General features: G+C 41.0%; 1 protein-coding gene across 1 annotated transcript in view; it reads left to right on the top strand.

Moving 5' to 3' along the window:
- Positions 1–4,206: 4,206 nt before the first annotated feature.
- asic2 (acid-sensing (proton-gated) ion channel 2) overlaps positions 4,207–16,807 on the top strand; it is a 567,562-nt gene continuing 554,961 nt past the window's right edge. The window contains exon 1 of the mRNA XM_059955656.1: positions 4,207–4,896. Coding sequence (XP_059811639.1) covers positions 4,207–4,896 — 690 coding nt within the window. The remainder of the gene's footprint in view (positions 4,897–16,807) is intronic.

Below are 16,807 nucleotides of genomic sequence, written 5' to 3'. Positions count from 1 at the left end.
GTGGTTCAATCTCTCTGGAAATCAGTGCACTCCACTAAACGTATTAACCTGTAATACTGTACCATATCCTGATAAAACTAGGTACCTAATTTTCATTGGCTCCACCCCCAGTTATATTTGACTTTTAAGAATCAAGCTGAAATCCTAGTGAAACTACTTCTCTAGCTAGGCTGGAGTGCTGCTTAAGAAATGATGGTAGCCGCAGAGATTTGGGACACAATACGTCTTAGGATATGAATTATGTGAAATAATAATCAGAAATGTATGTCAATTTATTAGTAAATGTATATAAACTTTAATAAGTAGATTGAATATTTGTTAAAAACAAATATAATAAAATAGAACTAATAATGAAAGCTGGAATTATTAATAACATTACACTGAAGGCATTAAAATACTGTAACCTAAATGATCATGATTGCCATCAGATATCCAGTGCAGAGCTAAGGCAAATACACAAATTATAAAACACTTAGAGGTGCTGTAGAGAACTATAACTGAAGGATCAGAACACAATTTCTGTAACTTGGGGTAGAATGGCTAATGTATAACAAGATCCTTTCCATTGGAATTATTGAATAATGAATAAGAATCAAAAAATTGTAACTAAACTTTCACTTTTTGTTATTCTAGGAAGAGTGCTTTATATGAAGGATATATTTCTAATTCAGTAGATAAAGCTTAGGAAACTGATTAGAATTTTATTTATTTATTTAGAGATAAAGTTCAAAGCAAAATGTATTATCAGAGTACATGCATGTCACCACATACAACCCTGAGGTTATTGTTCCTACAGGCATAAAGTGCGGTATAGGCACTTCTAGGCTAACAAGCTCATGCCACCCAGTTATACTCATCTGACCAATTAACCTACTAACCAGTACATCTTTAGAATGTGGGAGGAAACACACATAGTGTACAGGGAGAAAGTGCAAACTCCTTAAAGACAGCGGTGGAATTGAAGCTGGGTTGCTGGCACTGTAATTGTGTTGTGCTATTTACTGAGTTTGTGCTATTTTATGTAGATAACCATTATATTACCATGCCGCTGTCTGTACTTTGGAAATGCTTTTCAGAAGTTTTGATATGGTGAACAGATGGAGCCAAATATTTATGACTATATGTGGTGCCAAGTAACTGAATTTAAACAGTCTGAGATGAAACATTTCACACGTGACACAACTGCACGTTTAAAACAATGCAGGTGTCAAGAACAAAAATGTTTGACAGGAAGCCCAGAAAACAAATGCATTCCTACAGAAACATGGCAAGAGGTAAATTAGTGTCTTACATTCTGACCAATGTGTGTGTTATAAGTGCAGTTCAAAAATAATATTCCTGCCAAGTACAGGTCAAAGCAACAGCTGTATCCTGCAGAGATGGGTGGACAAGATGGTGAGTGTTCATGAACATTTACAGAGTCAAAGGTTCAAAAGTCATCATTCCAAAAGATGTTTGTAGCATTGAGTTCTCCAGGATCTATTCAAATAATCAAAAGTGAATCAACAGCTATTTAATGGCTGGTGTGGCCCAGTGACTGCCACAGGAAGAAAAGTCATTTAGAACAATATGCAATGCTACAGACAATTCACTTTTCCTTCACATCTGACAAATTCCTGTGTGCCTTACTTAATGCTACATGGTACAAAGCTCCATTAATGACAACCAGATTAAAAATCACTATTCGTCCTAATGTGTCTGTGCCCACTCTTTGAAAGAGCTATTCAATTAGTCTATCATTTGTTCTATCCTCATAGATGTTCCAGCATTTTTTTTTCTTTAACTCTAAGGCAGTTTGGAACTAGGCTGTGAAAACCACTACACAAATATAAGTCTTCGTTCTCATTCTTTTCAACTACACATCCAATTTTATTTCAAAATATTTAATTGAATCTGCTTCCAGGGCATTTCCATAGCTTACCATTGCAACAATCAGAGTATTACCCCAGATATACAATGTATTATGCATGGTACATTTTTTGTTTGTTCTTTTTTTGGTAACCTTGTATAACAATACGATATATCAGGAAAGTGGAATGGCATTCAGAACACAAGGGAGATTTCATGCCGGCAGATTTACATCCTTATGGTCCAGACCTTGTCTTTTCCAAAGCACAACTGTGCATAGAATAAAGACAGTAGACTTGATTTAGAGATGCAGACATGTCTGCCTAGCCATAAAATCACCATTCACTTACCCACTTTGCTATATTTAGTGCAGAAACCTAGAATGTAACATTAACTAGGAGAAATACAATTTCTATGTGGCATTGAAAACCTTTCAACACTAGCAGACTTTACAAATGTTATTGAAACAATGAATTATTGATACTAAATCCTTAATTAGTGGAAGACTGTTTATTTTGAGGCAACAACTGCATTTTGTCAAACACTCTAAATAACTGCTTTTGAGTGTGGACGAATTTGATCGCATCACAACGATTTTTGTTGATCTCATACTTTCATTGATTTTGTGATAGTGATGAGAGTTCAACGCAGAAAAGTTTTAGCCAAAAATACTGAATGCTTGAAAACTGAAATAAAAACAGAAAATGCTGGGCAGCAGGTCAGACAGCGTCAGCGGAGATAGTGTTAGCTTTTTTGGTCTACAAACTTTTACCGGAATATTAGTCTGCATTTTGAATTAAGTATCTGGTGTAGTCCATGAGAGTACATTTATTGAACCGATCAGCCGAGGTCTAACAGCAGATTGGCGTCAGGACGACAGGAGATTGATCGCTGATGTGAAACAGCCTTTATAGATTTCAGGAGAAGCCCATCAATTTTTCTCAGCACAGTTCTGTAGGAAAGCAGTGGGTGAACGTCTACAAAAGTAAACAGCTCAAGGCTGGGTTTTGGATGATTTATCGCTGTATCAGAATTAGAGAGAAGGAAAAAACAAGTGATGCTTACACCACCCCGAGTCCCTCAGTATTACTACTTTGGTGACCAGTTATAAAAATAAAACAGTTAATCGGGAGCAACGAGCCGGGACCCAGCGTGGAATGGGACCCGGACTCGTTCAGTTCTCCGTGGTTTTGAGAAACGCATTTACCATAAAAAAAACAAATCATTCCGAAATCACTGAGTGCGGGTTTCTGCAGTTGGAGGGAATTTAGACACTGGAGCGCGCAGGGATTTGGGGGCGCTGACGTTTTAACCCTAGTTCCTGCCTGCTCGATTCACATCGGAGTCCAGGTCTCCCGTCCGAAAGGCTCGGGATCCAAGCAAAGTCAGTGGGGACGGGTTACAGCACGGTGAGAATGCTGTGAATTGTTCCCTTTGTTATTTCAAAAGATATAATTATACGTGGTGATAAAGTAAAGAATGAAGTTAAGGATGATATTAAGCAGCGAAAGGGTTAATGGCCGGGCCGTTGCATGGCGAAGCATCGCCTGGCTATGAATTAATCATTCCCAACTTCCAGCCTATTGGCGAGTGAGCTCCCTGCCCTTTCTCACAATTGGCTGCTGCCCTCGTTACTCATTTGGCTGGCACCTGGGAGCTTCGTTAGAATGAAATCTTCAAAGTGAGGGAGGCTTCTAGCGGTTCTGCGCTTCGGGGACTGGAAGGATGTTGTATTGGCATGGAAACGGGTGAAGCTAGTCGCTAGCCGCACGCACGTCAAAATCGAGAATTCAACTGGATACGATCCAGTTCGGTCCTGAAGGGAGGCATCAAGTTCCACCCGCGACCACCCCCGCTTCGCACAGTGCATGAAGAGGGGATGCAAAGCATGGGTTTCGATGCAACGTGCAACGAAGGAGAGTGATAAAACGAAGCAGATCTTAAACGACAGAGACGATGGGTTTGCCTTCTAGTGATGAACACTTTCATTGCCAAGGAAGTCAGCTACATGAGTCCGTGTGAGTACATATACTCTTGTCACGTGTGTGTGTGTGTGTGTGTGTGTGAGAGAGAGAGAGAGAGAGAGAGAGAGAGAGAGAGCGACAGACAGACAGACACACAGAGATGGCTAAAACGCTTCTCCGCGCTCATTTATTAAAGTTGATGGAATACAAAGGGATTTTCGATTTTCTTTTATTGTCCCTAGATGGAGTTCAGAAGGTTTAAAATGAAGACTGGCTAACCGGTTTGTGGGGTCAGAAAAAGTTATGGAGAATCAAAGGGTGGTCGACGTTTTGTTGAGAGCTGCCTAAACTTGGGTTTCGATCCTGTGGCCGTTCCCTGGAGCCGGCGGACTGAATGTGGGCAAGCAGATTTCAGTTTTGCTTCGAGGACGTTGCAGCTGTCGGAGTGACACCCTGGGGAGTCATGGCCCCGGAGGGTCCCCAAGAACCGAGAGGTACCCACACCAACCCGGAGAAGGTCACGGCAGAGAGGAAGGGCCGGCCTCGGAGCATCAAAGATATAACTCATACATTTGTGAAGCAAGCAAAAATACACGGGATTAAGTACATCTGCTCACAGCACTATTCACTGCACCGCAGAGTCGTTTGGTTTTTGGCCTTTTGCACCTCGTTGGGATTCCTAATCTCTTGGTCCTCCAACCGGTTCCTCTATCTTCTTTCTTTCCCGTCCCACACCCGATTTCACATGGACTGGACCAAGGAGCTCAACTTCCCTGCTCTCACCATATGCAACAACAACCCAATCCGTTTCTACCAGTTGACCAAAAGTGACCTGTACTACGCGGGCCAGTGGCTGGGGCTTCTCACCGAGAACCGCACAGCCCGGCCTTTGGTCATCGAGCTCATTAAGGAAGACAGGCGGCAGTGGTTTCAGAAACTCTCCGATTTTCGCCTCTTTTTGCCGCCTCGTAGTTTTGAAGGAATCAGCCTGAATTTCATGGATCGCTTGGGCCACCAGTTGGATGACATGCTTCTATCTTGCAGATACCGAGGGGACATGTGTGGGCCACAGAATTTTACCTCAGTGAGTTTTGCCATTTCTATTTTTAACCTACTTTTGGAAATGTTCTACTCTTTTGAGCTGACAAAGAAATTTGTATTGAAGTATTCTGTGCTCATGTTATTTTCCATATCGTGCTTCCTAATGAATTGAAAAGCATTTACCATATCACAATGAAATCACTGCAAACCAGCTGTGACTCGAGATGTTATTCCACACCATGCAACTGTATCAAATGTCACTGAACAGTAAACACAAAACAGTACTCATGTTATTACTATGTTTGCGCGCAGGGTTTTGTTACTGTAAATGAAATATTATGGGGTGCATTTTTTAAGGATAGGCAATCGGGATTCTTAATAACGAAGGTATTATTCAGCTCTTGTTTGTCTTCAAGGCTGTCATTTCAGGCAACTGAGTTATTGTATGACTTACCCAAACTCCTTCATTCCACTTTACTAATGTCAAAGTAACTGGTGGAACAAATGAATTTTTACAGGAATAGAAGTAGGAGAGGGTGCTCTTCTTGAGGTGAGATCACACTTAGAAAAACATTTGGATTATTTGGTCTTTTGAGTGCACTCAGAGTTTCAAAGCGGCATTCCTGATATGTGTTCCTTCTAATAGGGCAAGCCATGTTATATTGTTTGATGTTGGCAGTGCATGTCCACTGAAAGTACACATAATAAGCTCCAATATTAATCGGCAATCATCTCTAGCATGACATCAATTCTGCCGTTGTAGGACTTGGTGCTCCAGTCTCTGCCCTTTCTTAATGTTGCAAAACTGAACGTGTTCAAGAAGAGGAAGGGCAACTAATCAGCAATATTGAAAGGAAACATCTACTGTCTAATAAAGTTGCTAGTTGACTTTTGAGTGTTGCAATGATTTGTTGATGCTTTCTGCCATTGAATCAACCCTTTCATGTTCCCATAAGCCTTTTATGTGCCTTTGCCTATCCTAGAATTCAATGTAGCTAGTCAGAAGTGGATGTTCTGTTATGGAAATTAAAGTCATTAGTAGCTGTAGGCAAAGAAGTTCTACTTCAGTCTTCACCATCTTTATATTACTGTTAGCAGACCAGATGGATGGCTGAAGGACAATGGCAAAAGCTCTGTTGAAATGACATTTGTGAAATCTGTGCCCTTATTAATAGAGCACTAACCACAGCACTGATGTGAATTAATTAATTAATCAGTTCCACTGACAGCACTCATGCAGTGGGTGGCTCCTGATTGGTCAGATTACTGAAGTTGTAGTACAATCATGTACACTTCCTGAAGTGCTTGACTGAAATGGTACGTTCCATCTGGGCTCTGCCCAGTGTCTTACACCATTGACACTGGGCTCCTCTGTGCCTCTTAAAGATGAATAGAAGATTCCTGAGGGATTCCTACATGGTTAACTCTCATTGTCTTTATTTATATGTTTCTCAACATTTGCATCTGAATCTGGTACATTGGAACTTGTCTCGGAATCTAGTCTCCAGCAAACTAGTAAATGTTTGATATTCATTCTCTATGCTGGCTGCAGACTGCTGTTGTCCTGTGTCTTAAATATCACAATCCTATCCTCCCCAATAATGAAGTATGAAATAGATTGATGCTGTGTCTTCACTATCACTATCTTCCTGTGGTTCCTCCACCAACACACCGTGCCATTGAGTGTCTAAAATGGAAGATGGAGGAGGATCTACTGTAATTGTGGGGTGGCAAAAAGCAAAAATAAGCAGTACCTGTACATGTATATGCCATCTGTGATGTGCAAATCAGTAATGTGCCTGGGCTAAATGGAAGATAGGATATGAGGATCATAGTGGAGGGTGCTGTAATCTTTGATAGTTTCGGCCAGACTGCTTCAAGCTACAGTGCTTGCTAATAGTATCTCCTGCTTTGAGTTGTGCAGGGTCACCTGTACTCCTTCAATTAATTTCTTCAACCTTCAGTAGTGTGTAACCTTTTGCTGCAAAGGGTTTGAGTTTGCACACATAAATATAATGAACATGCAGCGCTTATCAAACTTGTCATTGGTTAAAGATAAGGGGAAGTATAGTGGTGGAAGCTAGTCTCTACAGCATTGAATAACTGGTGAACTGGACAAGCAACATATATTAACTCAGGCATTTTACTTTAATCACCCAGAAACCATATTCAATCATGAATTTGCACCCATCAGAAACAAAAGAACAATAAGAGAGGTGTTTGAAAATTTGTATTTTCAGTTATAAGCTAAATTTAATGTTATAGTTATCCAGGTCTGTGATATTCATATTTTGAAATTGAATGGAAAATCTAGTAGTTAATCCCCACTGAAGAGCTTTGACTGTTTAATTGCTTATTACAAGTTTCAGTAAAATTTTAGTCAGACCACAGTTGGAGTTTTGTGTATTATTCTTGGTACCCTATTACAGGAAGATTGTGGAGATTATGGAAAAGATGCCAAAAAAGGTTTACCAGGATGTTGATTGGATGAAAGAGTATGTGCTATAAAGAAAGTTTGGATAAACTTGGGTTGTTCTCCTTAAAGAATCAGAGACTGAGAGAAGACTTGATAAAGTTTTTTTTAAGATTGAGACATGGATAGGGTCAGGATTTTTTTTCCCAAAGCTAGAAATGTCAAACACCAGAGGACATTCTTTTAAGGTTAAAGGTGGAAAATTTAAAGACAGCATAAGGGGCAAGGTTTGTTTGTTTTCGCACAGAGTGGTAGGTTCCTAGAATGGGTTCCCAAGCAGTCTAGTGGAGTTTAATGCTTTTAGACAGACATATGAATATGGAGGAATAAGATGGTAGAATGATAAAGACATTTAATATAAATTAGCATCAAGATCATGGACCAAATGGCTTGTGCAGTGCTGTACAGTTATATATTCTATCTCTGCAAACCTTGGAGCATTCCATAATGCACCCTGAGCGTTAGCACATTTGCAACAGTCTGCTAGGACATACTCTTACCTAAAATAAGCTGACAGAATGTTGTATTATTCCTTGTCATACTTCTGCTCATCATTGAAGGACGTGGTAAATCAGAGTTTTTTTTTGAACATGTGTATTTATATTCGGAATGTGGATGGGTGCCTGCAAGACAACACATTCATGACTCATCCTTAGCAGCCCTGAAACATTAATGGGTCTTCTCTTTCAACCACTAAAGCCCTTGTGCTTATGCTGTTATAATGTTAAACAAGTAAATCCATGGTAATGACAAAACAATATTAATGAACTAGCAATATTATAGCCAGTTTACTGTTGAAGTATAATAGCAGGTGATGGTTTGGTCACGAAACAACTTGCATTGGTGGGGATACAATGAAAAGGAATGCCTCTGATAATAGCAAACCTGAGGAAATCTGCAGATGCTGGAAATTCAAACAGCAACACACACAAAATGCTGGTAGAACACAGCAGGCTAGGCAGCATCTATAGGGAGAAGCAATGTCAGGACGAAGGGTCTCGGCCCGAAACGTTGATATCGCTTCCCCCTATAGATGCTGCCTAGCCTGCTGTGTTCTACCAGCATTTTGTGTGTGTTGCCTCTGATAATATTTCATGAGTCACTCATGTAAATCCTGTGGAGTTTATTGGATATTGTTTCTAATGGTACAAAAACCTCTTTATCTTCCTGATGTGAGCTTTTTGAATGCTGGTGAAACTATAATCACACCATGTTCTGAATTTGAGCATGTAAATGATAGAATTTAGAACAGTACAGCATAATACAAACCCTTCAGCCCACAAGATTGTGCCAGCCTATATAAATCTGCTCCACAATCAGTCTAACCTGCCCTGTGACTCATAACCTTCAATTTTTGTTACATTAATCTATGAGTCACTTAAACGGCTCTATAGTATCAGCCTCTACCACCAACCCCCAGCAGTACATTCCAGTTACCCACCATTTTGTTTTTTTTAAGCCCTACCTCTGACATCTTCCAAAACTGTCCTTTACTCACCTTATTGGATATCTTCTAGTATTGGCCATTACTGCCCTGGGGGAAAGGCATTGGCTGTCCACTCTATGCTTCTTGCATACCTCTCATCTTAATTCTTTTCAAAGGGGAAAGCCCTAGCTCACTCAAATTTTCCCCATAAGACATGTTCTCTGATGCAGGCAACATCCTGGTAAATCTCTGCATACTCAATAAAGCTTCCACATCCTTCCCATAATGAGGCAACTGGAACTGAACACAATACTCCATGCATGGTTTAACTAGAGTTTTAAGGAGCTGCAACAGTACCTCACGGCTCTTGAACTCAATTCCCCCAATTAATGAAAGCTAACATAAAGTGTATCATTACACAGATTAAACACCATTTGCCACTTCTCTACCCAACTCTGCATCCTGTCCAAATCTACACTGTATAGTACACAATGCTGCCAACCTTCATGTAGTCTGCAAATTTACTAACCCATCCTCCACTTACAACAAGTCATTTAATGTAAATCACAGAGTAGGAGTCCCAGAAAAGATCTCTGTGGAGCACTGCTATGCAGAATATGCTCATGGGCCTCTGGTTTCCTCCGCCTATGCTCCATCTACAAATACCCTCCCCCCTCCCCCTTCCGTTGGCAAGCTAGTTCTGAATCCATGCAGCCTGCAAGTAAGGAAATAGAAGATCCAATTGCATAATGAAGTATTGAGACCAAGGTCTTGAAGCTTTTTGATTAGTTTTGAGGAGATGATGGTATTGAGTGCTGAGCTGTAGTCGATAAAGACCATCCTGATGTGTGTATCTTTGCTGTCCAGATGTTTCAGGATTGAGTGAAGAGCCAATGAGAAGGCACCTGCTGTGGTTCTGTTGCTCCGGTAGGCAAATTGGAATGGATCCAAGTCACTTCTCAGGCAGTAATTGATAGGTTTCATTACCAACCTCTCAAAACACTTCATCACTGTCGATGTAAGTGTTACTAGATGATAGTTATTGAGGCAGACTGCCCTGTTCTTGTTGGGAACTGGTATAATTGAAGCCTGCTTGAAGCAGCTGGGAACTCAGACTGCTGAAGCAAGAGGTTAAAGATCTCAGTGAACACGCCAGGCAGTTGATCAACACAGGCCCTTCATACTTGGCCAGGTACCCCAGCTGGGCCGGATGCTTTTCGTGGGTTCACCCTCCCGAAGGCTGTCCACACGTCAGCCTCAGACTGAGATCACAGGATCATCGGTGGCTGTGTGAGTTTGTGATGGTTCCTCCGTGTTTTGATGATTAAAGTGAGCATAGAAGGCATTAAGCTTATCTGGAAGTGAAGCCCTGTTGCTTGATTTAACTTTATAAGAGATGATAGTATTCAAGCCTTGCCACAACTGTCGAGCATCCTCTGTTGATTCGGGTTTAGACTGTAATTGCCACTTGGCCTGTGAGATGGCATTCTGGAGATCGTACCTGAGCCTCTTGTAACCTTTTTGGTCACCAGACTTGAATGCCTCTGATCTGGACCTCAGCAGATCGCAGATCTCATCATTCATCCAGGGCTTCTGGTTGGGGAAGATGCTGAATGATTTTGTGGGGACACGCTTGTCCTCAATTGTTTTAATAAAGTCTGTGATAACCGTGGTGTATTCATTCGGATCACAGACGAATCCTAGAATGCAGCCCAGTCCATTGACTCAAAGTAATCCTGCAGCTGCTCATCTGCCTCCTGTGACCACCTCTTTGTTGTACTAATCTCTGGAGCCTTGCTCTTTAGCTTCTGCCTGTACTCAGGTAGGAGAAGGACAGCCAAGTAATCAGATTTACCAAAATGCCTTTTGAGCATGGAATGGTAGGCATTCCATACCGTATAACAGTGTGACCTCTAGTGCTACAGCTTATATACTGATGGTAATTGGGCAGGACTTTTTGATAGTCCTTGACTATGATTGAAATGCATTGGGGTGGACTGTTTCTTGTTTGGAGACAGCATCATGCAGTATCTCAAGTGCTTGTTTATAGTCGGTCACTGATAGTATGCGGTCAGGATTATGGAAGAGAACTCCCTAGGTAAATAGAATGGATGGCATTTGACTATTAGGTGTGCGAGTTCAGGGGAACAGGAGTTTGACAAAACTGCCGTATTGGAGCACTACCGACAGTATATCATGAAACACACAGCTCCACCTTTTGCCTTTTTCAAATCAGCAGTTCGTTCCATTCTGTGAATCGAGAAGCTTTCGGGCCTGACCACTGTATCTGGCATGTTGGTAGTGAGCCACATCTTGTTCAAACATAGAACACGAAAATCTCTCACTTCCCTTCAATACAGCAATCATGCCCTTGGGTCCTCAATTTTATTCTCCAGTGACTGCACATTTGCTACAAAAGGTTCTGGGTAGAAAGGGGAGGCCTCATCCTTCTGCATTTCAGCCTGGCTTGGAGTCCTCCTTTCCTGTCTCATTTCTGACCATGGCAATGAACCTTAGTCAGCTTAAAGGTGCCGTACCTGCTTGCTTAAGAGATAAGTCTGCCAAGCCCTTCATAAGATTGTGAAATCTGTAGATCATTAACAAATGAGAGAATCTGCAGATGCTGGAAATCCAAGCAACACACATGAAATATTGAAGGAACTCAGCAGGCCAGGCAGCATCTATAGGGGAAAAAAAATACAGTTGACATTTCTGGCTGAGACCCTTTAGCAGGACACTCACTGTGGAAGGGTCTCAGCCCAAAATGTCGACTGTACTTTTTCCCATAGATGCTGCCCGGGATAATGAGTTCCTCCAGCAGTGTGCTGCTGTAGATTGTTAAGTTGATTTAAAAGTACATTGCTTAAAGGGAAGTTACATGCTGCAGATTCATACTAAAATCCATCTTCAGCACAACCATCACTCTACCTTCATCAATTTGTTTTTTCACCTCCTCAAAGAACACAGTCAGGCTCATGAGACTCAGCCTACCTCTCACAAAGCAATGCTGTTTATTCCTAATAGCCCATGCTTCTCTAAATGCTTGTAAATCCTGTCCCTAAGAATCCTCTTCATTAGTTTGCTCACCATGGATTTAAAACTCACTGGTCTCCAATTCCCAGGATTATCCCTATTACCTTTTAATGAACACTGAACAATATTTGCCATCCTCCAATCCTCTCGTAGTACTCTGGCCAGGAAGAACACAAGGAATATCATCAACCTCAATCTCTTCCCTTGCCTCCCATCATCAACCATCCCATCTTGCCTCAGGGACTTGACTATCCTAATGTTTATCAGAAGCTTCAGCACTACCTCCTTCTTTACCTCAAAGTGCTCCAGTAGCCTGTTGTATACTAAACTCACATTTGTCAAAGTCCCTCTTGCTGGTGACCACAAAAGCAAAGTATTCATTAATGACCTCTACTTTCTCCACCTTCAGGCATATTTCCCCCTTTATCCATTAGCAGTCCTACCCTCACTCTAGTCATCCTTCTAAACTTCCCATAAGTGTAGAATGCCTTGGAGTTTTCCTTAATCCTACTTGCCAAAGCTTTCTCATGTCCCTTCTTAATATCATTCAAGATTCCTGGTTACATTATAACTCTCAAGAGCCTTGTTCAATTTTTTGCTTCTTAAGCTTTAAGATGCTTCTTTCTGCCTCTTGACTAACTTCCTGTTGCCAACACTAGTTCCTACACCCTACCTAAATAACCTTAACATTTCTGCTGTGAAAATCTGTTCTCAATTTGCGCTCCAAAATTTCTGCCTAATGCCATTGTAATTAGCTTTCTCCCAATTTAAAATCACTCCCATTATTGTCTGCTCCTTTCCATGACTATGCTAAAAGTTAGGGAGTTTTAGTTACTATCCTTGAAATCCTTATCCACAGATAGCTCTGCTACCTGAGCAGGTTCATTGCCCAGTACTGGATCCTGAATGGCTTGATCTCTAGTTGGCCTGGACGCACATAACAAATTTTGCCCCATCTAAACCTTTTGCACTTATGAGGTCAGTATAGGCAAGTTGAAGTCACCCATGACAATAACTGGTTATGTTTGCACCTTTCCAAAATCTGCCAACTCATCTACTCCTCAGTGCCCTGTTGCTATTGAGTGGTGGGGTGGTGGGCGAGAGAATACACTATTGCTGTCTTATTGCTCTCTTCCTGTTTCTCTCCACTGTGTCTTTCTTTTCTGCAGCTGTGATACTATACCTGATGAGCAATTCCACCACCATTTTACTTCCCTCCCTCTCAGTGACAACAATCTTACCAATGAGAGCGAATAACAGGCCATTTCAAAGCAGAAAGTTGCAAATGAAACATCATAGATGGCAGATGGTCTTGTCTACCAGTCTTTATGGTAAGAAAATAAACATAATTGGAAGAATCATTAAATAAAGCTAAATAAGTGCTTAAGTACTTCATGTGTTTGAACATTTTATTTGAACTCTGCACCGTTTTATTGGTAGGCGTTCAGATAAATAGAGCAGGTAATGATTTTGAGCCATTACCAACAAGTCATTGGAAGAATTGGGTTTAACATCATGAAATTCGTTGTTTTGCAGCAGCAGTACACCGCAATACATAATAAAAGCTATATATTACTAAAAGTAAATATTAATAAAATTAAATAAGAGGGGTAAAAATACCGAGGAAGTGTTCATTGGTTCATTGTCCATTCAGAAATCTGATCTGTTTAGAAATTGGAGGGGAAGAAGCTATTCCTGAGATGTTGAATGTGGTATTCAGGCTTCTGCATCCCTTCCTTGATGGTAGCAATGAGAAGGAGGCATGTCCTAGATGATGGGGGTCCTTCATGATGGATACCTTCTTGAGGCATCACCTGTTGAAGGTGTCTTCAACGCTGGGGAGGTGAGTGCCCATGGTGGAGCTGACTCAGTTTATAACTTTCTGCAGCCTTTTCGATCCCTTCATACTAGATAATGATGCAACCAGTTCGAGTGCTCTCCACAGTACACCTGTAGGTTTGTGAGTGCCTTTGGTGACATACCAGTTCTCAAACTCCTTATGAAGTATAGTTGCTGTTGTGCCATCATTGTAATTGCATCAATATGTTAGGTCCAGGACACATCTTCAGAGAAGATGACACCCAGGAACTTGAAACTGCTTGCCCTTTCCACTTCTGACTCCTAGCGTGTGTTTTCCCATGACTTTCCCTTCCTGAAGTCCACAATCAATTCCTTGGTCTTACTGACGTTGAGTGCAAAGTCGTTGCAGAATGATTTCAGAAGTAGTTCTTAGTCATTGGTTTTGAACTTGTATTTGAGTCCTAGACAGGCTTCAACTACAAGAGTAATTCACAATAGAAGTGAAATTTGGAATGAATCTTAGTCATCCCCTTTGGCCAGGAGAGAGGGTCTGTGCATTGTCTGCCATTAATTGTCCAAATGGGATTATTTATTTAGAGATACGATTTGGATGGAATGACTTTTACAAGCATAAAGCAGAAGTCCATAGTTTTGCCGGCAAAACCACAATAATTTGATGGCTAAAAATAGTCTCTGGTAGAATAAGATATAATCGTTGTTGAACACTCAATATTTTGTAGAGAAAAGCTGTTAAAATCCAATGCTACTGTTTAGAGTTTCTGAATTTAGACTCAGCAATAATGAAGAAATGGTAATATGTTTCCAGATCAGGATATGTGTCACTTAATAGGTACTCTGCCATTGGCAGTGTTCCCATGTGCCTGCCTTCCTTGTTTTTTGTGGTACATGTTATTCCTTGGAGAAGTGTCAGAGTAACTACAGTGCATTTTGTATTTTGTACAGTGCATTTTGTAATTACAGTGCATAAGGTATACATACCTTGGCTAGGATCCACTTGTGACAGAGGGTAACTAGGTATAGGATTATGGATGGAGTGTCATTCCAACAAGGTGGACATTGCTGTGTGCTGTGGAGTTATTCTGTTCATTTGGAATGGCCAGCAAAGAGGAGAGTACCCCATTGTACTCATGACCTATATCTTGGAAATGGTGAAAAAGGCTTTAGGGTGATGGGAGATGAGCCCTATGCCACAGAATACCCAGCCTGTAACTAGATTTTATAATCTCAGTATTTATTTTTCGAGACCATTTGTGCCTCTTGTTCTAGTTATCTCTAGAAATTGATGCTTTAGAATCAGAATTGGATTTAATATCACCCGTATATGTTGTGAAATTTGTTATGTGGCAGCAGTACAATGTAATACATAAACACTGTAAATTACTGTAAGAAGTATATTTGTTAAAAAAAAAGTTAAATTAAATAAGTACTACAAAAAGAGAAATAAATAGTAGTGAGGTTGTGTTCATAGGTTCAGTGTCCATTCAGAAATCTGATGGCCAAGGGGTAGAAGCTGTTGCTGAATCGGAGTGTGTAACTTCAGGATTCTGTATCTCCTTCCTGATAGGAGCAATGAAGAAAGGGCATGTCCTGGGTGATGGAGGTCCTTGATAATGGACGCCATCTTTTTGAGGCATCACTCCTCAAAGGAATCCTGGATGCTTGTACCCATGATGGAACTGATCATGTTTCTAACCTTTTGTATCTTATTTTGATTCTGTGGAGTGACCCCACCCCTCTCCATACCAGATGGCAACACAGTCATTTGGAATGTTCTCCACGGTACATCTGTAGATATTGGAGGATATCTTTGGTGACATACCAAATCTCCTCAAACCTCTATTGAAATATAGCTGCTGTTGTGTCTTCTTTGTAAATGCATCAATATGTTGGGCCCGGTGTAGATCCTCAGAGATGTTAACACCCAGGAATTTGAAATTGCTCATCCTTACCATTTTTGATCCCTCGATGCAGACTGGTGTGTGTGCCCTCGTCTTACCCTTTCTGAAGTCCACAATCAGTTCTTTGTTTTTAGTGACATTGAGTGCGAGGTTGTTGCTGTGACACCAATGAACCAGCTGATTTATCTCGCTTCTGTATGCTTACAGAAGAAAGCAAATGACTCTGAAGATTTCCGGTGGTGTGGAAATTCAGTGTTACGAATGAGGAGAGAATCTGATGGACAGAAGGGTCCAGAATCGCCAATGCCTGCTCCCCCCTTTTTGAGAATCGCAAGATCGCTATTATTTCGGGTCTGAGACCCAGGAAATGAGAGAGATACACATCATCTCAGTAATGAGAGAGAGAGAGAGATGCAGGAATACACAAAAAGTGGAATGTCTCCTAACAAAAAGCGGAACGGAACCACTGATTACAGCTATTGTCTCTTGGAGATGGAATTGTGTATTGAGTACTGTACTATTCATTGAAACCCCTCAGGGGACAACCAGAGTGGTCTGGTTGAGGGATTGCATCATCCCAACCTGATTGACATCTGAGACCCCGTGAGTAAGGATAAAAGAGGGTCTGGGGAACACCCCTCAGACACACCAGGAGAAACGCTAGAAATCCAGTGATAGCATTTTATAGCGAAAGCCGGTGAGAGCTCGTGTGTGTCCTCCCTTGCCTGGGTGGCGGGCTCACCACAGAAGAACGGTTTAGCTGAAGGAGAGGTCACACTTGAATGGCCACGACAACGAGACACCGACAGATCGAAATCATAAAGGAAGGTTGGCAAAAACAATAGCGGTAACTGTTCCCATTCTTCTATCTCTCTCTCTCTCTCTCTCCAACAATTGCAACACAGCGACAAAGAAACACCGCAGTCTGTGTGAACTGAAACGTAATTTATATTTCCATCGGGCAATTCATTATCCCCTAGACAACAATAGAGCTTATTTCTTATTGATTATTATTATACCCGCACTTTTAGGTTTAGTATTGACGACGTATATTATCTGTATATTTGCATTGATATTATTTTTGTGTATTTTTACTAATAAATACTGTTAAAATAGTATCATCAGATTTCAACGGCTACTCCTATCTTTGCTGGTAAGACACCCAGTTACGGGGTTCGTAACATCACTAACTCCCCATGTATAGTAGTCAGTTGAAGTTCAACTTCAAGTTTATTGTTATTCAACCAAACATGTATACAGCTAAATAAACATTGTTCCTCTGACTCAATGATTGAGTTAAGAC

Source organism: Hypanus sabinus, chromosome X1 (genome assembly GCF_030144855.1).
Source record: "Hypanus sabinus isolate sHypSab1 chromosome X1, sHypSab1.hap1, whole genome shotgun sequence".
Classification (NCBI taxonomy): Eukaryota; Metazoa; Chordata; class Chondrichthyes; order Myliobatiformes; family Dasyatidae; genus Hypanus; species Hypanus sabinus.
The sequence above is the reverse complement of the archived record's forward strand: the minus strand, read 5'-3'. Positions and strand labels throughout refer to the sequence as shown.